The sequence below is a fragment of the Dipteris shenzhenensis genome, chromosome 9 (genome assembly GCF_047967505.1).
Source record: "Dipteris shenzhenensis isolate YYH24624 ecotype China chromosome 9, Dip_SZ_1.0, whole genome shotgun sequence".
NCBI lineage: Eukaryota > Viridiplantae > Streptophyta > Polypodiopsida > Gleicheniales > Dipteridaceae > Dipteris > Dipteris shenzhenensis.
In genome coordinates this window covers 55,542,961-55,567,624 of record NC_141604.1, presented here as the reverse complement: position 1 = coordinate 55,567,624, position 24,664 = coordinate 55,542,961, and the positions used below count along the sequence as shown (strand labels likewise).

Sequence of the window (24,664 nt, the reverse complement as noted above, 5' to 3'; positions counted from 1 at the left end):
AGATTCTCCGACAGACAAACAAATAGAAAGACACACGGGTATGGATATCTGAGGAGCCTACCCCGAAGCCTTGATCCGTGGTTTCAAATCTAAACTCAAAGATGCTCAGTCTTAAACTGATGTTGCTCAAGCCACTTTTTTCTAAGAAAAAATTAGTAGCTAGTTATGCATGTAAGAGCTCAGTCTCTAACTGATGTTGATGATTTTGGTGTTTTTATGTCCCATAGACCCGTGATGTCTCGTGTGGACCTTAATATATATTTCTTTCTTTCTTTCTCGCATGAAGTAATCTTGCACTCTCGGTAAAAGATTGCTTCTGCTTTGTGCATCACATGCATGGTGATTTTCTCCCATAGAATTAGTGAGAGTTGGGATAGTAAGCAGTTAGGCACAAGAAAGAAAGAAAGAAAGAAAGAAAGAAAGAAATAAAGAAAGTTTATTATAGTCTACAGAAGGCCGATGGGTCTATGAGATTGGTAGAAAACCTGATACAACAAGCAATAAGGGTGGAGTTACCAAACGAGCATCATCACCCATGCTGAATGCTAAGTATTAAGTTTTACATAGTCATGTCATTAGTAAGTGACATCATCATCACAATCCTTATCATGTCGATCAATCCACGTCACCAGGCCATGCTGGCTCGGGCCAGTACAATGTGGCCTCACATGGTGTAAATGTTAAGGGGAGCTCGAGAGGGGCTGAGTTTTTGCTGATGCGTAGCCAATGATGGAGCTCTGGCGATTGTCTGTGGGCGATGTCAGTCTCGATCTCTTGGCAGTGGCTCTTCTTCTAACCAAGGCTACTATAACACCTGTGGGTCGTATCCCAGGTGTGAACAAGGATGGGAGGTCACCCAATGTGGTCTGCATGTTTGTCCGTTGTCGAGTATGGCGTGCCTCGGGCTCTGGGTCCCTATTGCATCTACAGTCGATGACTGTGTGGTCCGTACGATCCGACTGGAAGAACTCTGCGATCCTACTCTGGACAGTGTGTTTGAGGCTTGCCTCTGTATCCTGATTAAGTGCTCTCTATGTCGAGCTGCCTCATGAATGAAAGCAGCGAGGCACCCTTGGTCTGGATATGAAAGGAGTCTGGAGAGGGTCCCAAAGCCGTCTCTAAAGAGACAATGATAGCAACCACGGATCTTGTAGTACACGGGGCATCGAAGTGCTCCTCTGATTCAACATCTTGCCGGTCGCATAGCGTACATAGGCGGTACTCCGTGGGTATCCCCTCAGCTGGTCTGCTCTCGATACGGAGTCGGTGTGATGATACTCGAGACTGCTCGATGGAGATCCTCAATGAGTGCGGTAAGTGAATCCGAGTGTACTTTGGCAAGACAATGAAGCCCTCCTCAGAGATGCCAAGGCAATGATCTCTGTAGAAGCTGAGTTTCACTAAAAGCTCTCTCGGCTCCAACCAGGTCCTAAATGTGTGTAGCTGTAAAAGACCTCTCAAATGACCTGGTTGACCTCATGGTACCCGGGGCATCTAGGCTGTAATGTGGAAGGGGGGTAATCTATACATGTCGAGCCCCAATCTCTTGAACCACTTGCATGCATGAGCATACTAGCCTCTCTTGTCCCCTCCATATGCAAGACTCATGGATGAACCTAGAGCCAGCCATGGCATCCTACTTCTCCTCGATGTATGTTTGGCACGGTGTGGATAAGTAATGCTCTGAAATGCTGCATCTAGTTGCAGTGGGGAAGCACCAAACTCGGCTTGAATGATACGATGTGGCACTGATGGCTTCCCTCAGATCATCCGTGAGAGCAAGAGAATCAGTAGTCGTTCTACTTGAGCCCACCCTGTGTCTAAGAGGTTGGGTTGCTAACAGGGGCTACCATACATGCCCGCTGGTTGACCCAAGGAGTCAAAGAGAAGAGCCTTGGTCCGAGGGTCGTGAAAGTGTGAGTGGAAGCAAAGTCTCTCCAGTCGGGCGAGTGAGGCATATCCCTTGCTCAGCCGGGTCTACATCGTCGGTCTCATCATGAAAATCACCCAAGTAAGTATATGAGGAGACGATCTTAACCGGGGATCGGTCAAATGTGAACTGCTCCCTGTGCATGGTTGCTCGAGATGTGTTGAAGATCATAACCTTGGTTTTGCCATGGTTGACCTTCAAATCATGTCCTGCAATGCATCCAAATGTCTCGGGGGAGGACATCAGTACCACATCATCGGCATACAAGAGGATCTCAATCTGGAGGCTCTCGGGGGAGGAGGACATCAATACCACATCATAGGCATACAAGAGGATTTTAATCTAGAGGCCCTCGAGGGAGGAGGACATTAGTACCACATCATAGGCATATGAGAGGATCTGAATCAGGGTACCGGCCACAGGGAGCACCTTACCCACCCACGTGCTTTCATGAAGGTCTCGAGCTCATCTATGTAGAGGCCAAACAAGGTTGGTGATAACGGACAACCTTGTTTGACCCCAATGGTACTCATAATCTCTTCTGTCCACCCGGCATACAAGAGGATCTGAATCAAGGTACCGGCTAGGGAGCACCCAACCCCCCCAAGTGCTTCCATGAAGGTCTCGAGCTCATTTATGTAGAGGCCAAACAAGGTTGGTGATAACAGACAGCCTTGTTTGACCCCAATGGTACTCATAATCTCCGAACTTGGCCTGAGACTCTCATAAAGCGCCATAATCGCCCAAATGATCTCTTGCTCATACCCCAACTCCTACAGGCACCTAATGATAGGGGCTCATGGGACCGTGTCAAAAGCTTTACGAAAATCCACAAAGCAACAGTATACCCTCTATGTGATCTATGATCCATGGTCCCTCCGGAATCCTGCCTAGCACTCTTCCTTGAGTCCCTGCATCTCTGCAAATTGGCTGACCTCTGTTTCAAGTACAGATGCATAGATCTTGGACATGACATGCCCAATCATAATGGCCCTGTAGTTTTTCAGGCTCATGGGATCCCCAACCTTGTGAATAGGAGTGATAGTGTTAAGGGTCCAAGTGTGTGGGAAGCCAAGGCAAACTGCATCATTGAATAGCTTTGCTAAGATCGGGGCTAGGATGTTAATCCCACAAGCAATGAACTCAGTATGGAGTCCCTCATGATATTTCGCTCGGCCATTGTGGAGCCTCATCAAAACCACTAAGCAAAACATCAGCAAGGGTAAGCTGAAGGACAAGGAAAAGAGGCAAATAATGGGACTAGGAGCACTGCACACTAAGAGGAAGCATTTCGAGGTAATGAGAATTTTCCAAATGGAAAGTCTTGGTGCTAGAGTTCATGCCTATGGTACAAAGGTGGCTGATTAAGTCGTAGCTACCACTTTCTTCAACCCGTCAATAGTCCTAACCACCAATCACCCCGAGGTAATAAACTAAATCCATAGTTTATCACTCACTTTCAAACACCGTGCTCATGGGCAGCAAGCCTCTTAGGAGCTTTAGTGGAGAGAACAATCAAGTAACCCATGTTCGACGAGTTTGTTCCGTTGTTTGTCAGAGGAGGCTCGGTAAAAGCAGTTTGATGGAGCTCACAAGGAGAAAGCCTTCTGTGGCTTTGAGCAAAGGGAAGGCCAAGGGTAAGGGCAATCCCAGCATTGGTAAGCCCAAGAGGAAAGCTAAAGAGGGAGATTCTTCTGATGAGGCAAGAGACAATTTAGACAAGGAAAGCAGAAAATAAAGAAAAGGTGCTACTGTTGTAATTATTGTGGACATCTTGTGAGAGCTTGCAAGAACAAGAAGTCGTTTCAAAAGGAAAAGGAGGATTAGTTGCAGAAGGGAGAGTCAGATGAGAAAGAGTAAAGATGATAAACATAGGAGGTTTTCTCAGTGTTGCTTCCAGCAGCCATAATATTGAATATGCTTACAGATCTTAATCAAAGGACACCAAGGATTGCTTATACAGTAGGCGGAGGGCAGGACTGTCATCGTTAGGAGATAATAGGATGAAGTTGGCCACTTAGGGTGGGAGTGTGATGGATTGGAAGCACTTTTCGAAGCGTGATGTCAGATTACACATGGATGCTGATTTGGTGGGTACTTCAAGAAGTACTTGCCTTACTGTAATGGCAGGCGACAGAAGGAAGAACCAGGGTATGCTTTCACTCTGTATTTTTTTGACGATTTCAGCTGCTTGGTTTGGGCAAGTTGTTTGTTTAGATGGATAGGCAGAGGAGAGTTCTCATTGTAGAAGTATTTGGAGGCTGCTGCATGTTGGCTATGGAGTCAGTGTCATGCACGTCTGGGATTGTACTGCAGGGAGAGGTACCTGATTGGGAGCTATCCATGGAAGCCCAGGTGCATGAGATTGGTCAAAAGTGTATGTGATTTTGTGCTGGCTATTGGGGAACCACCAAAACCATATATTTATAAGCTACCTTGGTGCACTCAGAATTCAGACTTGAGTGGAGCTGGAGTTCACTTGTAGTTTGCTTCTGGAGACAGCTGGTAGCAGATAAGGAGTTTCTGGAAGGATCACTGGTGACGGGATCTGTGTGAAGCAGCCAAAGGGATCTCGCTGCATAGGTTTATTTGTTTGAGGTTGTCGTTGGTGTTGAATACTGGACGGGTTGAAACAAACCCTGGATGCTTGCTAGTCTTTGAAGGGGACAGCTGAATGGCTATCGATGAGTCCGATGATCATGTGCCACATCATCAAGGAGCAGGAATCAAGCGATGCAGGAGTCATGCGTGATTGGACAACGTGCAAGGACACCTTTGAGTTGTTTCAGAGAGTTCATCTGTGGGAAAAATTTAAGCAGTCATGTGATCGGGTGGGTGTAGACCCAGGTGGGTTGATGAGAGAGGGTGGTGGAATATGAGGGTCACCTCCACACGTGAACCCCCAAATGCAGGCATCGGTGAGAGGCTTGCAAGATGGATGTGTTAGTTAGGGCTCTCAGTGGGGATGTGCTGATTGTGCAATGTTGAGAGGCCCAGAGGCCCATGTGGGCAGCAAAGAGGCTGCCACATAAGCAGCATGAGGGGCTGCACAAGGAAGCACATGGAGGACAGCATGTGTGCATCAGATCCAGATGGGTTCTTACTGACACATGAGCATTCTCATAGGTCCAGCCATGTGGGTTGGGGTTACCCAGCAAAGGGCTTGAATGGTATGCAGGCTGGTCAGCCAGTGGGGAAGATCCAGTTTGGCAGACCAGGGTGGATCGGGGGCCACCTCTTGGTCAGCCTACTAGACCAGGTCGTCCTGGGTAAAAGTCCCAGTCAGCCTCGTTTAGAGGCTGTCCAGCCAACAGGAGGGAGCAGGGAAGACCTGTCCGTCCTTTTCAAAAGGAAGGCCCATAGCCTCTTTCTCTTTACCCAGCAAGCCACTGTAAACCCCAGTGAGAGGCAAACGGTAGGAGGGAGACACCAGAGCTTCAGGCCCCCTTTTGGTGCTCAGCAGTGTGCAGCCCTATGGCTGTGGGTATGAGGTACATTGAGGGTCCAGTTGGTATTTGGTTTTGTCCACAATAGTGGAGCATACACCTACATTAATTTGCCTACATGTATGAGCTCTCCTGCAGATTTGTGTGTTCTTACGTACACTTTTATGCACGCCTTATGGTGAAATCTTGTGTGTTGGGTGATTTTTTGGAACAATAAACTGCAGGGGTTAGGCTGTAGCAAGCTAGCCCTTATTTTCTAATATCATTTGCATGCGCATGAGGAGCGAGGCCAACACCTTGAACATATGATCAGTTCTAGGCTTCCCACCGTAGCAGTACAATGATAGTAACACTTTGTGCATATGTCTCTCAAATCCAATCTGCTTCTCATTGATCCAAACATGTGTGTTTCAAAGCATTAATTGGAGATCTTGTCTGTATTGCCTCAGGGTCATGTATGCAGATCAAAGCTCTCTTTCGAAATAAGAAGGGATAAGACTGCAGTATTTTCTTGAGATGGAAAATCCATTGAGAACGTAAAAGCTGGTTAAAGATAAGGGCTCTGCTAACAAGAGAAAGATGTGATGTTGTCTAGTATGCTAGATTCCTCGCTATGCTTCCTAGCACTGAAGTGAAGAGCTGAGAAGGTTAAGTGTGAATGTCAACTTATAAGCTAGGTATTTCAGACTAGAGCCTCTAGATATTGATGTCAGGTGAATCTTAGTACCAGGTTTGGGCTATCATCCTATGAATGCGCCCACTCTCCCCTCTCGAGTCATGACAGTAGAGATGTCAACTAGAGTGTGTTTTGCTAGTTTAAATTCCTGTGTTAGCAAAATGTGAATACTTCTGATAGACAAGGCCATACCATTGTCTCTGTATCAGGCATATATTAACTATTTTAGAGTCTCTACAGAAAGAAAACAAGCAAGGTCTAAGGGAAGTTCTTTTTGGCTTATGTGGAAATCTTGAAAGGCCCAAGCCTCCATTGGGTGCTGTAGTTGGTGCGGTTTAAGTCAGAGTAGCTTGTCCTGGCTATGCATGTATTCACTTATACATATGTTTTGGTCTCATTGATAAGCCTTCTCTTTTAGGTGTATCGTTTTTGTCATATTTTCACTCTCTGGTTTTTGCCTGCAACAATACAGGATGCTTATTTGCCACAGCGCTTGTTAGACAAGCTTATGTTCATGTACAACTATATTGAAATGGCCAGAGTAACTGGAGTTCCTGTATCTTTTCTTCTTGCTCGTGGACAAAGCATCAAAGTAAGTTTGGAGACTGCTGGTAGTTGTCATAGGATTAATATTTTGCATTTCTTTTGAAGAGCTTGGCCTGTAGCGTTTTTGAGTCCAACTATGCCTTTCAATGCAGGTCTTATCTCAGATACTTCGAAAGTCAAAACAGAAGAACCTCGTTTTACCTAATATGAAAGGGCAGGCTTCTGGACAGGAAACGTTTGAGGGTGCTACTGTAAGTTTAACTTTTCCAAAGCTAGTTTAAGCTGGAATTTGGAATTTCTTGCTGGATGGTTGCCTGCTGGATGCATTTAAAACTCTTCTATAGCATAGCCTTGCATATGAAATTGAGATTTTCCCAAATTTATGAGGTCTTTTAGACGTGAAGGAAAATGTTATGCGTAGCTTTGATTTTATAGGGAGTAGACCAGGATTGGCCATCCGAGGTAAGATGCAGGCACCACGAGGAAAGTAGGGTGAGCAAAGATTGTGGTCCAGGAATGCTATGCTCACACCTGCTACAAGCATCTATAGACACGTCTTTATTCTAATTGAGGGTCTTGTTTTGGGCCCCCATGAAGGGAAAAGAAAGAAAGAAAATCTATTAATGTCAACGAGAGACCAACAGGTCTATGGGACAACATAGAACCATCTAATACATCTGCTAGGAAGAGCACATGGCAGCTCCCAAAGAGTGCGAAGAGCGGCTCTATTTATGTAGAGTACCTACTGCTCTCCTTCAATAGCACTTCCATGTGCATCTTTTTCATCATCTTGTATGTATGTTACACCTTGCTGCTGTGCACCAATGTATTGATGGGAACAGTAACTATTTAGACGATATGGTGGTGCAAGGGCTGCTTGCCATCAACCGATCCGGACTGCTCTAGCTTCACCATCATCATCAAGATCATCTGGATTGTCATCTGCATCAGCTGTCCGATCAATAGTAGGCATGGTTGCTTTGACATTCACAAAGTTATCATTGAACGAGTCCTCTTCTTTATACCATCCATCTAGGAACCCCCCAATTCTGATTTTCAGAGCATCATCTTTTCTAGCTGCATGTTCTTTAATCTCTTCCTGGATACCAGCTTTGTTTACCTTTGTATCAAACTCCAGAATCGCTTTTCCAAGCACTAATAGAAGGTTCATGTCTTTGCAAAAAAAAACTCCACAATCACTTCTTGCTTGGCTGTCTGCACTTCAATTTGGACTGGATTCTTGACTGCAAAGACTAGTTGGGGGGTAGTGGGAGAAGCATTGCAAGTCTTTACAACCTCTTCAATGACTTCCTTCTTACCAGGTCCTTCCAAAACTTGGATTCGAGCTATGGCATCTGCCAGTTGGTATTTGTAATTCTCGCACTTGATCTTGTTAGAAGCAAATCTGTTTGTGATACCTAATAATGGGTCGGTCAAAAAGACCACCTTGTTCATATATGTGCGCATATGGGGAAGGTGTCCTGATTGCGACTGAGGCGTATCGGGCTCTGTTGTTGGAGCTTGCTGGAGTGGAGGGTCTTTTTGAGGAAGAGGGTAAGCGGGGCCATTCTTTCTATCTTAAATGGTGAGTTGCCTTGTCAGTTAGATTTAGATGCTCGTTTAGGAGAGACTAAAATGAAATCCTTCAGACTTCACAAGCAGTTGTAGCTTGAATGAAGAGATTTGGACTACTTTTTGATTAGCCTTCTCCTTTAGTGCTAGACTTCGTCATGGCTGAGTTTGCCCTTCACCTCCGGAGTGCCGATAGAAACTCAGTAAATGGATGCTCAAGTATGCGTGGGTGTGTGGATTTGTATGTGTGAGCATATTTTTATACTATGGTCTACACCCACTGTTGGGCGCTGATGACATCAGTGGGGATGCCATAGTAGCTAGTCCCTGCTATGCGTGATGGAGTTTATGGTTTTCAATCTTATGAGTGACTATCGTGACATTGAAACTGCACTATGTTGTGTTTTTAGAGGATGAGTTTGGGAATGTTCCTGGATTCATCTAGGTATATATATAAGCTGGGCCATTCTTTGCTGGTTATATCTACTATACCCACAGCTAAGCTAACCCCCTAGTTGAGCTGGGGGTTCAGCTCAGCTAGGGCTTCCTACATCACATGCATGCCTACAACTCGAACTGATAGAGCTGCTGCTGATGGGCTGCTAACGAGCTGCTGATGGGCGCTGACGGGCTGCTGACAGACGCTGGAAGGTTGAGGTGATGAGCTGAATGGGCTGAGCGACAGAGGGCTGACGAGCTGAGTGTGAAGCGACGGAGGGCTACTGGGCAGATGGGCAACAGGCTGAGTGTCAACGACAGACGGAGGGCGATGAGAAGCGGGCCAGGATCCAAGTACCATTGTGAAAAAGAGAAATGCTCCATGAAGCCCACTATCCTGCTGGCTGAAATGGTACCTCCAACAAGATATCATCCGTGGATCTGGACAGCCTGCCCCCGGAAGAAACATCAAAGACTAAGGCATCCTCATGTGTGTCATGAAAAGCAATCACCTGTAAAGGAACTCCCAATCTGGAAAATGCCCCCATCCATGTGGAGCAAGTAATAGGCATGTCATCTGTGTCCACCCAATCCAAGGGCAACGTTGCATCAATCTGCTGGACTCTCCCTGCACTTCCTCTGAGATTAAGAACCATCTGGGTCTGTCGGTCTGTTGGAAGCTTCCTGAATGCTTTCCATGCTCCCACAGTAGATGTAGGGCCCCTCTCCCATCTTGGCCACTGCATGTAAGGAGAAGCTCCAAGTGGTCTGCCATGCTCATCCAAAATACTGTCATTCCACATGATAGGTTGCCTTTCAATCTCTTCACGGGTGGATGGGGGAATCCTGCGAAGTGTACTCCTGAAGTTGGCCCATGCTTTCAGGATAGCAACCATAAGAGGGGAAAAGGGAGATCTGAGGTGGGTTGTGGTGAAAACCCATCTGGTACTATGTGTCCAATCCTCTCCTGAAGTGGGCGTACGAGACTGTATGCATCTGATAAAGAAATCCTTCCAAGGCTCTTGCCCTGGCATAAGTCCTCTCACAACGACCTTGCAGAGTAAGGCTTTGCAGTGTAGATCCGGGTCGATGATATTCAAACCTCCTTCTCTTGTAGGAAGAATCAAGGTCTCCCAAGCCACCCTCGCTGTAACATCAGTTGTGCCATCTAGACCACTCTATAAAAAATTTCGTACGGGCCTCTTAAGCTAAGTGATACAATCCATAGAGTGGCACCAACAAGAGCATACAAACCATGCTGTGGCTAGAAGAACCTGGTTAACCACCACCACCGTGGAAGCCAAGTCAAGTTTGGCTGAGCTCCAGAAAAGGAGCTTTCTTCTGATGCTCTCCAACACCGGAGCAAACTGTTGTGAGGGAGAGATGCCCATCCCAACCTGGCAGTCCAAATACCTGACAGAGACGCCCCTCTGTACCCAAGTGAAGGCAATATCATTACCCCAATCCGAGGTGTCATCTTCACAAATCCAAAAACCATTGGATTTATGCCAATTAATGTGTGCACCTGTAGCCGTGCAAAATAAATCCAAGGCTGTCTGGAAGGAAGTGAGTGTCTTGGGGGTGGCATCCAAAAAAACAGCCGTGTCATCTGCTAGCTCACTATCCAAGAGCTTTTCTTCCCGGCGGATAGGAAGCCTCAGCCCATAAATATCAGCTTGAGATCTAAGGTAGATACTCATAGCTTCCGCCACAAACAGAAAAAGAAAAGGGGCAAGAGGACATCCCTGGCGGACTGATCTGGAAATCTGAAATTTGTCTCCTCTTACCTCCCCAATGAGCACCTGGCTATGGACTGATCTGTAGAGAGAGGATACTCCTCTAATCCATGCATCTGAAAAACCAAAGCAAGATAGAGTACCCTCTAAAAAATCCCAGTCTACTCTGTCGTAAGCTTTCTTAAAGTCCAAGAGTAGAATGGCCAATCTCTGGCGGCTCTGCATGGCCCATTCTGAGGCCTCCCAAAATGAGAAAATATGATCAAATATACTTTTGCCATGCACAAACCCTGTCTGCGTGTCATGAATCAAATCTGGAAGAAAAACCTGTAGCCGCAGACTGATGGCTTTCGCCAGAATCTTGTAACAAGTGCCCAATAGAGTGATGGGTTGTAAACTACTCGGTGCTTTCTATCAATTCAAACAACGGATTTTGCAGAGGCATTTGAATGAGATGATTGCGAGTTGCCAAACACATATACTTGAACTTAAGAGTTTGCAATTAAGCTGGAATTAAGACTTATACAGTTTAAACACAAAGTGACATCATTGGAGAATGCAATATGATTGAGGGGCCAAGACGGGGCCCCCCCCTTATCCAGGCTCACTTTATTCTTGAAAATGGAGATACAAGACCAAGGTGCAATGCACCTTCCAAACTGATGAACTCAGTGAAAACCTAGGACCTAGATACAGGACTCAAGAGCATATGTACAAGGTAGACAACAAAAAGGAGGACTCCAAGCTCAGGTTTCAGCTCTTGGCTAGCCCAATCCACAAGGAAGAAGCCTGCAACAATCACCACTTACATCCAACATTAGAGACAAACACTAGTTTCTAGAAAGATAGTAGAAACAACATGAAATAGTGCTGTAAATGAGATAAACTTGACAATACAGGCTCCCTTCGTGACTTGGCCCTTTTGTAGATGAAGTCCTTGATGCCTCTGAAGCTACCTTGGGTGAGGAGAGTGTGGAAATGGGGCTGGAATGAGAACAGCTTAGAAAAACAGCCTGTAGGCTAGAGAGAGAAAGCTTTTATGGAGTGATAGCTGTAGAGAGAGAGTGCCAATGCTGATCCCAAGGGAGGAGATGTAAGAGAGGAGCTGCTGCTGTTCCAGAGGTGCACAGAAAGGCAGATTTCTGCAAGGGAAATGGGCTGGAACAGTAGAAAGAGAAATTCTGCAGTAGAGAGAGAAAGACTGCAGCAGGAGAGAGAAAGGGGCTGTGGCTGCTCCAGGCTAGGTGAAGGAGAGAGGATGCTGCTGCTGTTCCAGAAGAGCTGAGAGGGGGCAGATTTCTGGAGAGGAGGGGATGGAACTGTAGAGACAGAATGTGCTGTTGTAGAGAGAGAAAGTGCTGCTGAGGTGAGAGAATGGCCTGGGGAGAAGCTGGCTGCACCCAAGGAGCTGGAGAGGTTCTGCTGCATCATCTAAAAGGAGGGAGAAGAAAAGTGACGAAATTTTCATGTGTGGAATGAAGGGGAGAGGCCTTCTTTTATAGGCTCAGCCCCCCTCCTAGGCCTAGGGAAGGTGGACACTTGTCCCAGATTTTTGGTGGGCTGCAGTCCCAAAGAGAACAGCCCACCACTTGCCCTAAATCTACCAGATTTGGGGCCAAACACTTGGCCTGCATGCCCTACCACTTGCCATGCATGCTGCCACATGTGTGGGACAGGTGGACTGACCTGCCAGCTCAGATTCCACGTGTCAGCTGCCACGTCACTCCCAAAAACCCTAAAATTTCAAAGTTGTCAGAATTTAATTCTGATCGCACACACGGGTTCCTAACAGCTTAGACTATCTATTGACGTACTCTAAGGTCATAATTGAGCCATACTGAGCTCATTTGTTTGTCGTCTTATCTTGTATCTCCATTACTCTTGGCATGCTGCCAGGCCCACACCCAAAGCTCAGGGAACATTCTCTTGAATGGTTCCTAGGTCGGTATGCAATCTGTGCATTTGATTGGTCCCATGTTTGGGTACTCAGGTGGGGTGTGGTTTCTAGATGTCCCTCTCAAAGAGAGGCCATCACTCTTGTGGGTCACTAATGCCCATAACCCCAAGCAAGGGGGTCCACCCTCAAATGCTAGACCTAGTCCCCATTGTCCGTAACTGAACAGAAGGAAAACATTTCATTTCTTAATAAGCATACTATTGAAAAACAAAAAGAAATAGTACCAAGCAAGTGGATACATGTTGAAGCAGGATGACATGGGTCTCCATTTGAGACACTAGATTCCTATTACCCTCCTTTGGGATGAGATGAATGAGACCATCTGTAAGTGAGTTCGGCATCTCACGAGAGTCCCACACGCCCTGCAAGTTGATGTAATGTGATCACCAATCTGTTCCCAAAAAGTAATAAAAAAGGAAGAGGTAAGTCTATCGGAACCTGGGCACTTGCCCTTGTGAAGGGCAAGTAATGCAGTCTTGAATTCTGCATTGGTGAAAGGTGCATCCAGAGAAACATACATCTCATCCTTCACCAGTACAGGGATACACTACCAAATAACCTCTCTGGCATCATCTATAGTGTGTGTGCCCGGATCTACAGTAAGAAGGGATGCAAAATAATATGAAGCTACACGCATAACAGCATCATGATCTGACTGTAACACCCCGTTTGAGTCAACAAGCTGTGAGACACTATCTCTACTATGTCTGGGCCCATGAGCAGAGAGAAAGTGTTTGTTGACCTTGCCACCCATCTGAATCCAAAAGGATTTCCATGCATGAAAGGCATATTTTGCTCTCTGATCCAACAATGTCTGCAAATGAGCCCTTGCTGCAGCAAGGCACTCCTGAATCCAAGCATCTGTGGGTCTCTTCTGCTCTTCCCTCTGAAGGGACGCTAACTGTTGGCATATGCCAATCTCACGTCTAAGAATTTCATGTCTCTTGGAATCAGCGAATGTATGATAATAGTTACTAATTCCGGATAAGGCGGCAGCTAGCTGAGATGGACGGGTAGCTCCACCTTGTATGTGAGAAACCCAAATTTGTAAAATATCCTTCGTGAGGCTCTCCTCTGCATAAAAAGCATTCGGCATCCTGACACTGGCAAAACGTCCTCTTGGAGGAGGCTCAAGGATCTACAACACCGTTGGAAAATGATCTGAGGTGGAAACCCCAGTAGAAATGCATACAGATCGTCCTTTGTCAAGTGCCCAATCGTCTACATAAAATCCGTCAATACGTGCATGTGTATTCTCCTGTTCGACCAAGAATACAGGAGTGACTGTGGCATAACATGAAAGGCATCATCCAACCAAGTGTCCCTGCCACTGTACTGAAAAAGAAAGGCATCCCAGGTTGCCCTCTCCAAAGAATGAATTCCACCTTGTCTGCCTCCCTTTTTGTCTGATGGCAACTCAACCATGTTGAAATCGCCACCAATGCTCCAAGAATTTGCAATGGGGGCCCAAGAGAGTAACTCCTTCCAAAAGGAGATCCACTCCTCTTTGTTGTTGGGAGTATAAAGATTGAGAAGATCAATCTTATGCCCTCCAATCAAAATAATGATCCATTGAGCTCTAGAGGGGGAAATAATACCATGACCAGCAACCAAGGGGAGAATAGAGGGTGAGACCGAAATGCAAGTACCTCCCCTTGTGCCCATAGTAGGCGACCAGAAGGTATGTCCTGAAAGCAGTTTGCCCGATTTAGAGCAACAATCACTGGCATACAACTTGTGTTCTTGGATAAAAAGGATATCAATCGCACCTCCAGTGGCACCTAGATGAAGCTGATTCCAGATTAGCTGCCTACGGCGACGGTGTGGAACCCCGCCTAGGCCCTGTATGTTCCAGCTGACTATCCTCATCGACGGGAGGATGCTGGATGGAAAGGCTTAGCCGACCTAGTAGAGGAGACCATCTTCCCCTTGGCCGAAACACTCCTGTTGAGGGCAAGAAACTCAACAGGTGAGAGGATTCCCACACTTGCTGAAGGGGAGGTCCTATTAAAAGGGATCCCCATGACCGGGACCCCTAAGGTGGAGGGCACAAACTCTTCATCATCCATGAAAGTCGTTGAATCTGCCAGTGCCGAAAAGGAGTTCCTGATAAGCAAGTCTGGTCGAGGAATGCGAAGAAGACTTGCACTTTTGGAAGATGGAGGATAAAGACTTGCCAAGCCTCTCAGCAGAACTGGAGCTGGGTGTAGCCCCCTCGTGGTCAGCAACCAAGGTGATTGGGGCTGGTGCATCTAAAGGCCCCTCCTGATGTGGAACTGTAGTGTCTGGGGCTGCAACAACATCCACCTCTGGAGTCTGGAAGGCGTCTGTCTGAACAGGATTGAAGGTCTCCTCTTGAGGTAAGGGAGCGGCTCTGATAGCTCTCCACCGTGATATTGGGTGTGTTGCGGGCATTGGGCGCTCTGTTGTCCTTGCTGGTCCTGTGGTGTGCGAAGCAGGGCGCCCTGTTGCTCCTGGAGTGCGTGGTACAGGGTGCTGGGGAGGTGCAGTCGGGGTAGTACGTGAAGGAGCCGCACCAGAAGACCTCTTGGGTCGTTTTCTCTTCATTGGGTAGAGTCTCTAGCAAAGTGCCCAAGGGTCCTGCAAATCCTGCACTGGTCCTGTCTACTTGAAATCTCGACTCTCTGTCGAAAGAGAGAGCCGTCTGGACGCTGAAGCATGATGTGGTCATTTGAGATGTTAGGGTCAGAGACAATGACCCTAGCACGAGGCACCCCGTCTGCTTTGATTGCCTCTGCCGAAGCCAAGAAGGGTGGGGATCTCAGTGGCCACTCCGAATGTGGCTCCGATAGTGGCAAGCAATTGATAGTAGACCTGAGGAAGACCAGGAAATCTAATGGACAGCGTTGTGACCTGCCTGTCCTCCTCGACCGGATCGAAGCCCAAGTTGTAGGGTAAAAGAAAGATCCTCCTCGAACCCAAAGCCAAGGGATTAGCTTTGAGAACAAGGGTTGTGGACTCGTGGGAGTTGAAAATCACTTGGAAGAATCCACGTCCCAAAGTCGAATATCCCTGAGGTGTGAGGCGAGATCTCCTGGTAACGCCGCCAGCATCCAGTCTCTAGCTTGTGATCTGGAAGGGTGTGATCCAAAGATGCGAGCGAAAAGTGATGTGGAGCCCTCTAATTCCACATCTTTCTTGAGCTTCTGCAACTCGTCTTCTGAAAAAATGACGGTTCTCGCGGCTGGTGGAGGTGGACGGAGATTGGCTGAATGGGGATCCATTCGTCAATCGAAGTGAAAAGGCCGATTCCAACACTGAAAAAGCTCCGTCCATGAAACTACTGTCCAAGACGCCCTCGAACACGGGTGCAAGAAGAAGGAGAAAGGAGAGGGTAGGAGAGAGGGAAAAGGAAGGAGAGTATAGAGTGAGGGGGTAGAGGAGGTAGGCTGAGGGGGGAGGCGTAGGGAGCTGAGTTAGGAAGGGGGGCAGGGGAGGGGGAGGTTGCAAGCAGAGAGGGAAAGGGTGGGTGGGGGGAAGGAAAAGAGGGGGGGTTAGGAGGGAGGGAGGGGGCGGGTTAGGAGCGAGGGAGGGCGTTGGTGGGGAGGGAAAGGGAGGGCGGGGGAGAGGAAAGGAGGGGGGAGAGAGGAAGGGAAAGAGGGGGGGGGAGAGCGGGGGAGGGGGCAGAGTAAAGCGGGGGAGGGGGGGGAGAGCGAGGTAGGGGCAAGGAGGGGGGGAGAGGGAGGGCGGGGGAGGGGGCGGGGGTGGGGAAGGGAGCGGGGAGGCTTGCGGGTGGGGGAGAGGGAGGGCGGGGAGGGAGAGGGAGGGAGGGGACGGGGGTGAAGGAGGGGGGGTTGTCGTGTGGGGGAGAGGGAGGGCGGGGAGGGCTGTCGGGTGAGGGAGGAGGGAGGGGACGGGGGTGGAGAAGGGGGGCGGGTGGGCTGGCGGGGAGGGAGAGGGAGGGCGGGGAGGAGGAAGGGGAGAGGGAGAGTGAGAAAGGAGGGAGGGGGGGCAGGCGAGAGGGGAGGGAGAGGAGCAGCGAGGGGGAGCAGCGAGGGTGAGGGAGAGGGAGAGGGGGCTGGCTGAGAGAAAGAAAGAAAGAAAGAAAGTGTATTATTGTCCACTAGAGGCCAAAATGGGCCCATGGGACATCAAGAACTCTGCATACAAGATAGCACAAAATCAACGTGCCCCAAAGAAGAGGCATCGTCGAATATCATCTAAGTGCTACGCAATATAATGCAAGTGAAAGTACATAATGTCAAATCTGAGCCTAAATACAGAGTAAACTAGATGCAAGGAAACCGCCCCCGGGTGCAAAATGGGGGGGATGAGCACAATATGCCAATGCAAAGATACAAGTCCAGGTGTCACGGAGTCTGAGAACCAAAATAATACTGGAAATCCTGTCCATCGACTCTGCCTCCTGCTATGAGAGTACAAATCTGGGCAAAGGTGAGGTGAGCGGCTGGTGGGGCGAGATCTCCATGAGTAAGTCTCCTCCGAAATGCTGCCATCATCCTGGATCGTCTGGAAATGAAGCGGCGAGTACGTCCCCTATGTAACAAGATCCTGCGGCGTCTACAAACCATCTCATATGTACATCCACATGGTGGAGGCATGTGTCCTGTGTGGGCTTTGCCGTCCTCGTGCTCCTCCTGGTCTCTGTCCTCTGGTATGGCGTATGCCTGAGCTCTATGAGGCTGGGCTCTATCACGCTCCGGTCTGTGCTCTCTGAGGTAGTCTCGCCGAAGCATAGTGGCCTCCCTGACATAAAGGGCTAGGCAATGCTGATCCTCGTAGTCCATCACTCGTGAGAGAGGTCCAAAGCCATCCGTGAAGAGACAGTGGAATCTACCTCTGATCTCATAATATAGCGGGCATCTGCAAATGAAGTGCTCCTCTGACTCCACCTCTCCCATGGTGCAACAAGGGCAGATCCTGGTCTCTCGGCCTGGTCGCCGTCCATCCTCCATGCGTCGCATCCTACCAGCCTCTATCTCGAGCTGATGCGAAGAGACTCTAAGCTGGCCGAGGGCAATCCTCAGTGAGTGGGACATGTGGGTACCTGTATAGCCTGGTGGGATGACAAATCCATCCTCTGAGATCCGAAGGAAGTGGTCACGATATGTGGCCATCTTCACCGGAAGCTGCGTGGGATAAATCCAAGTGCGATACGTATGAAGCTGCAGCAAGTCTGCTCTCGTGACCTGGCTAAGCTCGTGGCGAGTCAACTCGAGATGAGGGGCATCTATGCTGTATCGGAACGGAGGCAGTCTATCCATGTCTAGTCCAAGGGATGTGAGCCACCTAGTGAGTCTGAAGTACCAGCAGTATCGGGTCCCTGATCGTGCCAACTCCATAGAAGATGCAAGTGCTAACCATGGCAACCGAGCTCTGCCTGCTGCTGAGTCCCCAAACTCCCTGACCCTGTGCAGATACATGACCGACTGAAACGCTGCATCCAATGCAAGGGGAGTAGCTCCAAACTCTGCTAGCATGATCTCGTGCGGAACTGTAGCCTTGGCCCTAATGAGCCGAGAGAACATGATGATCTGTAACCTCTCTACTCGTCTCCAATCTGCAGCGCCGAGGTCTCCTGCCCAGAAAGGAGCTGCATACATCGCAGCTGGTCTCACCAATGTATCAAAAAGCAAGGATTTCGTATCGGGATGCTGAAAGTGGGACTGAAAACACTGACGCTCAAGATGAGCCAACGAAGCATACCCTTTACTAATCCTATCTCGTGCTACATATGTCATGGTGAAGACCGGTCCCCTGAAAACTGCCCCCAAATAAGTGTACTCTCTAACAAGCTCAATGGGCTGTCCGTCATAAGTGAAGCAAAACTCATCCGTGCTGTAAATACGATCAGAGGTGTTGAAAACCATAACCTTGGTCTTGCCAAGGTTTACGGTCAACCCCCTGTCCTGGCAAAACCTGTGGAGTGCCTCAATATGTGCCTGGAGGCCCTGAGCAGTAGAGGAAATGAGAACCACATCGTCCGCATACAGGAGGATAGGAATGGAGGATCCTGAGAGAGTAGAGCCCACACCGCCTGTCATCTGTACAAACATCTCTAGCTCATCAATATATAATCCTGAGAGAGGGAGAGGAGGGGGGCAGGTCCTCACGGGGAGAGGAGCAGCTCAAGAGTATGATAGTGTGGCTGCACACTCTGAGAGATTTGATTTGAACGCTTTTGAGGCTCCGTCTACTCCAAAAAGCGCTGCAGGGCATAGGTTGTTTTTGAGTCTCATGGAGTCGCAAGTACAATGCCCGAGGCTAGCCCCATGGCGCTTGGCTTTAGGAATCTTTCTCTACGTTTTTCACTAGGCTTTGACCTAGCAGAGGAGGATAGATGGGTCACATCTCTCTTTAATAGTATTCCTGGTCCTTCTGAACTCTACCACCAACTCCTCGCCACCACGATCGGAACTTTCTTTGGTTTGGTCACAGAGAGTTTACTCTCTTTTGCAGTAGAGGCTATTAGGTCTAACGGGGTCCCCAAAGTTAGGGTCATTTGATTGATCCTAATATGTCCGATTGCCATATTATGTCTCTTTTAGGCAAAGAGTTGAGGTTGCAGGCAAGCATGATTAGTGTCGGATTTGCAAGATCTTTGGGGACATTTAGAGATTGCCCAAGGAAGCCTTTTGATGTAGCCTCTTCTCGACAGAGTACACCACGACACCTCCAAATATTATTGATTGAGATTTGTAGTGCAAGGTTGTAGTCAGGGGGCTTTCGGGAGCCTTCGAAAGATTTCTCTATTTGTTGCATACATTCAGTCTCCCTCCTTAGGTGGTGATTGGATGGATAGTACCAAGTGGATTTCTACTTTCATGCATCTTAGGATTCCTTCCTTCTCTCTTATGCTTGCCATCCTGAAAGCTTGGGACAGCTTCATGATTAATTTTCCGAGCCTCCCTCCCTCTTCTCTAGAAGAGATTGATAGGTAGGCTATCATGTGGAATGACCTCCTACTTAATGATCATGGTAGACCTCTCAATGGTCCAGATGCGACAAAGAACCCGGTGTATGCGCTCTTGGAAGGATTTAAAAAAACCTCCGGATGATTGTAAGCTTCAGTTGGTAAGTCACCTTAGAGGAAGTGAAAGAAGAATTGAGCAGATTGATGTAGCCCTATCCTTGAATTGGGTTCTCACAGATGGCATGCCATACCATCGTTCTATATTGGATTGGGTTCTGATAGATGGCAAGCTTTACCATCATTCTATATTGAATTTGGTCCTTACAGATGGCCAGCCTTACCATTGTTCGATATGTGTTGGAGCTTTTACGAGGTCAAGTATCCCACATCAAGTCTGACCCGCCACGACAGGAAGTTTCCTTTCTTGAATTTGCCATTAGCAGAAGCTCAACCGATCCACCACGCCCAATGCAATCCCAAGCCAAGTTTCGACTTACGATCTCTAAATGATGTAGAAACGATAAAAGGGGCAGCTTTGTAGACAATGCAAGGCTACCAGGCGAAGGTTTGGGATTGAAAGGCACGAAAAAGTTTTCGGATAGCCATCCGAATTCGAGGATTGAGTGGAAATCGAGTTCCAAAGAGGGAGTTGACCTTAGTTTTTTAATGTTCTCTATGGTGGTAGGTTATCTAGGTCCAAGGATGAGGATATCCTTTTGCACGTAGTTTTTGAGTTTGTCAGACTTTTGGGTTATGTGGAGGATTTTTCTGGACTTCACATTGGTATCTAGACCTAAGCCCAAATCAGATTCACTTGAGTTTCATGGAGGATTTGGCTGTATAGAGGTATCACCATAATGTATTTGCAGTGGGACCGGGAGTGGATCGATATGGGAAACCGCGAGAAGAGCCTCTCTTTCTTCATTTACAGGGTTAGTGATGTCAGGAGGTTTCAGCTCATTCTCAAGGCTTGGAAGCCCAACCAGAGCTCCTTATTGGGAGAATATTCAGATTTCTCTAGTCTTGCAGAAACCTTTTTGGAGAAGACTCTGAAAGTATTTCAAGGATATTCAAATTTCTCTTGGCTTTTTATCTATGGATTGATTGCAATGAACTTGTGAAGGTCCAAGTTCAGATCAGCCCCTACTTGCCCTCGCTACCATCTTGCTGAGAAGTCAATTCATCATTGTTTATGGGATCAGAGACAAGCGAAGTTAATCTTGAAGGGGATTGCTGGACTTTTGAGTACTTTTGTTTCCTTCCCCTTCTTCGTGACTTGGGGCTCAGTGGCTTGGCTCTCTCTTTCCCAGCCTTAGATAATTTATGAGATGCATTGCTCCTTGTGGGATCTTTCGGTTTGATGACACTTAGATCTTAGTGATCATTTCAGCTTGGTAAATATGGAGATCTAGATGCATGTAGGCACTTGATGGCCCTAGGTTCACCCTTCTCATGATGGAGATCTATATGCACATAGGCACTTGATGGCCAACATTTGGACAGACATGGCCATTTAGCTGAGCTTGCAGGAGCCTTGCCAGGCAGCTTGCGAGGAGGACTATCTTCCTTAAGGCATGGAGTGGATCCCCTTTTTGCACAGAGGCAGTTGATGGCCAATATTTGGACAGACATTGACCACACTCTAATGGCCATTTAGCTGAGCATGCACGGGCCTCCCCAGGTAGCTTGCGAGGAGGACTATCTTCCTCAAGAATGGAGTGGATCCATTTTTTCCTCGAAGTCCCACAATTTTGAGGGGCCCTTTTCAGCCTCAACCTTTGGAGCTTTACTGGCTCTTCTTGATGAGCAGCTTGTTGACCCATTGTGGGTATTTTGTTTTCATGCCATGCCATAGTCACATGAAAACTCGTTTTGTCCTGTTCGAAACCTCGAAACGTGAAACAGACAAAACATTTCAAACTGGACGAAATGCTCTCAACGAGACCTTTGTTTCGCCCAAATAAAATATACTTTTCCCTCTTTTTTCTAGAATCCATATGCTTTAAGTTTTGACTTCATAAATATTAAATGGTCTAAAGTTGAAACTTGAGAAAGGAGATTGAACAATTGAATTTAAAAACATTTGAAGGATGTGTTTGTATTTTGAATTTCCTTTTTAGGTATCTTGACTTGTATTTCTCTTTGTTCACTCTTAAACTTGACTATAACATATCTTATTTGCCTGCAGTATCATTTCGAAACCTATCCAAACCTAGAAAGGAGATTGACTATAAATAAAATTGAAGAATGTGTTTGTGTTTTGAATTTCCTTTTTAGTGTCTTGGCTTGTATTTCTCTCTGTTCACTCTAACTTAAATATAACATATCTTATTCGTACTTGTAATCGTATATATTAAGTATCAATTTGAAACCTATTTGTTTCGTCTAAAAAGTCAAAACGAAACGAAATAAAACTTGTTGAAAGGACGAAAAGACGAAACAGACGAAATGTTTCTTGTGACTATGTGCTATGCACGTTGTACTTTTGCTATGAGCATTGCTCTTGGGGCTTTTCCCATACATATTAGAAGTCTTTTCTTTGGGAAAGAAATATATCTCAAGTTGGCTGTGAGAAGTCAATCATGAAAATCAGGTAGAGCAATGGGTCTCGATCGTTAATTTTGTGAAGACATAACCGATGAGAAGAATAATGTCATCTCACGCCAAACACATTGAGCTGCGGGTGGTAAGATGCCACATCCCACATTGAGTTGCGCAAGAGTCTGTGGTGCATGTATCTCTTGCCGAATTGTTATATCTTTATGTCCTCAGTTACCTCCCCTCTAACTCCTTGTATTATGTATGCTCTTGCCAAATTTTACACATTCTTTGTGTCCTCTAACAACTCCCCTCTAATGCTAGAGTTTTGTTGGAGGTAGTCTCTTATGAAAAGACCCAGAACAAGTCAATAGAATGTGCTGGATGGGATTATTTAGAAATTGTTGAAAAGAGGGTCATCTTTGTAGCGAATTTCAGATGACCCTCTAGTCAAAGGGATTGGCCTCAAAGAGCACTTATTGTCCACTTGTGGAATCCCAAAAAGATTTGCTTAGTGACCTATTGCCGAGAGGCAATTGAAGTTTGTGTGGTAGATCTGAAACCCAATGATCTGAGGCCGAGTGCAAGCCAAAAGACAGTGCTTTTCATTCTTGAAGTGAGAATGACAATATCGGCACATTGAAGATCTATTTATCCTTTGCACCCATATGATGCCGGGGAAGATATAGGAAGAAAAGAAAGTGAGAATTTGGGAGGAAAAGAAAGAAAGAAAGAAAGAAAGTCTAGTAACGTCCATTGGAGACCAAGAGGTCTATGGGACAGCAAAAAACCCTCTAGTACATCTGCTTTAGGGAGGGCGCATGGCAGCTCCCAAGGAGTGCAAAAGCAACCCCAATTTATTTAGAGTACTTACATAATAGTCTGAAAGAGTGATGAGCCATTCATTAGTTTAAGATTGAGAGTCTTTTGGTTTTTATTTACACTCTCTGATTAGGGCTACGCCTTCACGGTAAATTGCCCATTTTCCTTTATAGTGGTCATCATCCTGCTCATCATCATCCGTCCATTCAATGTTGGGCAGGCATGCTTTGATCTTTGTCAATATTTCACTATGTGTGTCCCCTTCTTTGTACCAATCTTCTGGGAGTCCCCCTATTCTAATCTTCAGCACATTATCACATCTAGCTTCATGTTCTTTAATCTCTGCTTGAATATCAGACTTACTTGCTTTGGTGTCCACTTCCACAATCACTTCCTTCTTAGCAGTTTGTACGTCAATGTGAACAAGATCTTTGACTGTAGAGACTAGCTACGGAGTAGGGGGGAATCCTTACAAGATTTCACAGCCTCATCAATTATTGCCTGCTTTCCAAGCCCTTCCATAATGTGAAGTCGAGCCTTTACTTCTGCCAGTTCCAATCGTAGCTCTCTCACTGCTTGCTCTAGATAAAAAATCTGATCCTGTTGCCCGAGTATGGGTCGTTTTGAGCCTTCTTGTTGGTAATTGTGTGCATACGGAGAGGGTGTCATGGTTGCAACTGTAGAGTACCAAGTCTTGATTGCGGTTGAAGGAGTTGAGGGGGACTTGAAGGAGAGGGTAGGTCATGTCCATAATTGGCTGTCTGTAGAACCCCCTAGCTGAACCTAACCCCTTGGGTTGGGTTGGGGGTTTAGCCCAACTCAAGGTTAGGGTTAGTTTGTTGATTGAAGAAAACTAGGGGGTGTTGTTGTTGACGGTAGGATTGGGGGGCTGGCGGCTAGCAGGGGCTGTTGGTTGCGGCTCTGCTAGCTAGTTAGCTAGCTGTAACTAAAGTTGCTGAAGGACATGTGACAGGAGCGATGGGCTAGGCGATGGCTGATGGGATGGCGGCGGGTGACGACAGAATGGCGACGGGTTGAGCGAGAGATAGATAATGTTAGTCAGTAGATACCATGTCGTGAGTTATGCCGCGGGGTCAATCTAGCTGGTTCAAAATGTTTAAGTATGTTGTAGCTAATCTTAGTGGACTATTTTAGAAAATTGTAAGATAATCCCTAGATGGGCTATCTCTACTCTCCGAAGTTCCAATGAAGCTGTAGGGAATTCCCTTAATGAAATAAAGTCTCTATTTTGGCCAAATCCGATGAATCTATTCAAAAAGCTTCATCGTATGAGGATCAACTTTTTGGTCGTCATATTTTGCTCCAAGTGGGGTCTGATAGTTCTCTTGCGTCTTTGATTTTGCGTGGGATCGCTCTCTAAATGACAAGCCTAAGATGGACTCGTTGCTTGAGAGGTCTGCATAGGGGTAGGAGAAAGGAAAGTAAGCTGATTAGTAAGGATTATAAAATTAACATCAAAATTGGAGGAAAACCGCCCCCTCCCCCCCCCCCACGTTCTCCAAAAAAGAAAAGAAAAGAACTAGAGGCCAGAATAAGGGAATGGAAACAAAAGAATGGAAGTAAACACTATGGACTGCAAACAAAGAAAATGGAAAGTTTGTTTGAGAAATGCGAGCACTAAGAGTGGAGGTGGAGACAAGCGAATAATTAAAAAGGTGTAAGCAACAAGGTAAAAAGGAATCTGAAGTTATGTCTGAACCAATGAGGAGGTAGGAAGAAAAGGAGAAGGTCCTTACAAAGGAGGCAAAGGACAGTGCTTAGTGGAAGAGGATTCCAAACGAGGAAGAGGTGGCACAAATAACTGAGGGAGGCAAGAGCAATTTATGGGGTGAGGAGCTTGGTTGGAGGGCAGGAGTAGTTGAGTTTTGAGCGGGGCTGAAACTGGCCTCGGAGGAGTGACACAAGGATGGCCTACATTTGAAGGCAGCGAACGCCTAAGAGAGGTCCCAGTAGAGGGCTGGCTAGGGTTGGGAACAAGCAGCTGAAAGTGTGTGGTGTTGGCTCAAATGAAACCATTTTACAACTCTCCAATCTATCCAAGAAGGTTAGCTCTAGATTTTGAAAGCAGATTCTGTTTTTGTATGTAG

General features: G+C 46.9%; 1 protein-coding gene across 4 annotated transcripts in view; it reads left to right on the top strand.

Moving 5' to 3' along the window:
* The window catches only part of LOC147898862 (DNA polymerase delta subunit 1), a 173,246-nt gene that overhangs the window by 96,000 nt on the left and 52,582 nt on the right, over positions 1-24,664 (top strand). For all 4 annotated transcript variants that reach the window (XR_015541492.1, XM_087378812.1, XM_087378811.1 and 1 more), the window contains 2 exons: positions 6,525-6,644; positions 6,751-6,849. Coding sequence is in view for 3 of the 4 variants with exons in the window: in XM_087378812.1 (XP_087234938.1) it covers positions 6,525-6,644; positions 6,751-6,849 (219 nt within the window). In the remaining variant the exon portion in view is untranslated. The remainder of the gene's footprint in view (positions 1-6,524; positions 6,645-6,750; positions 6,850-24,664) is intronic.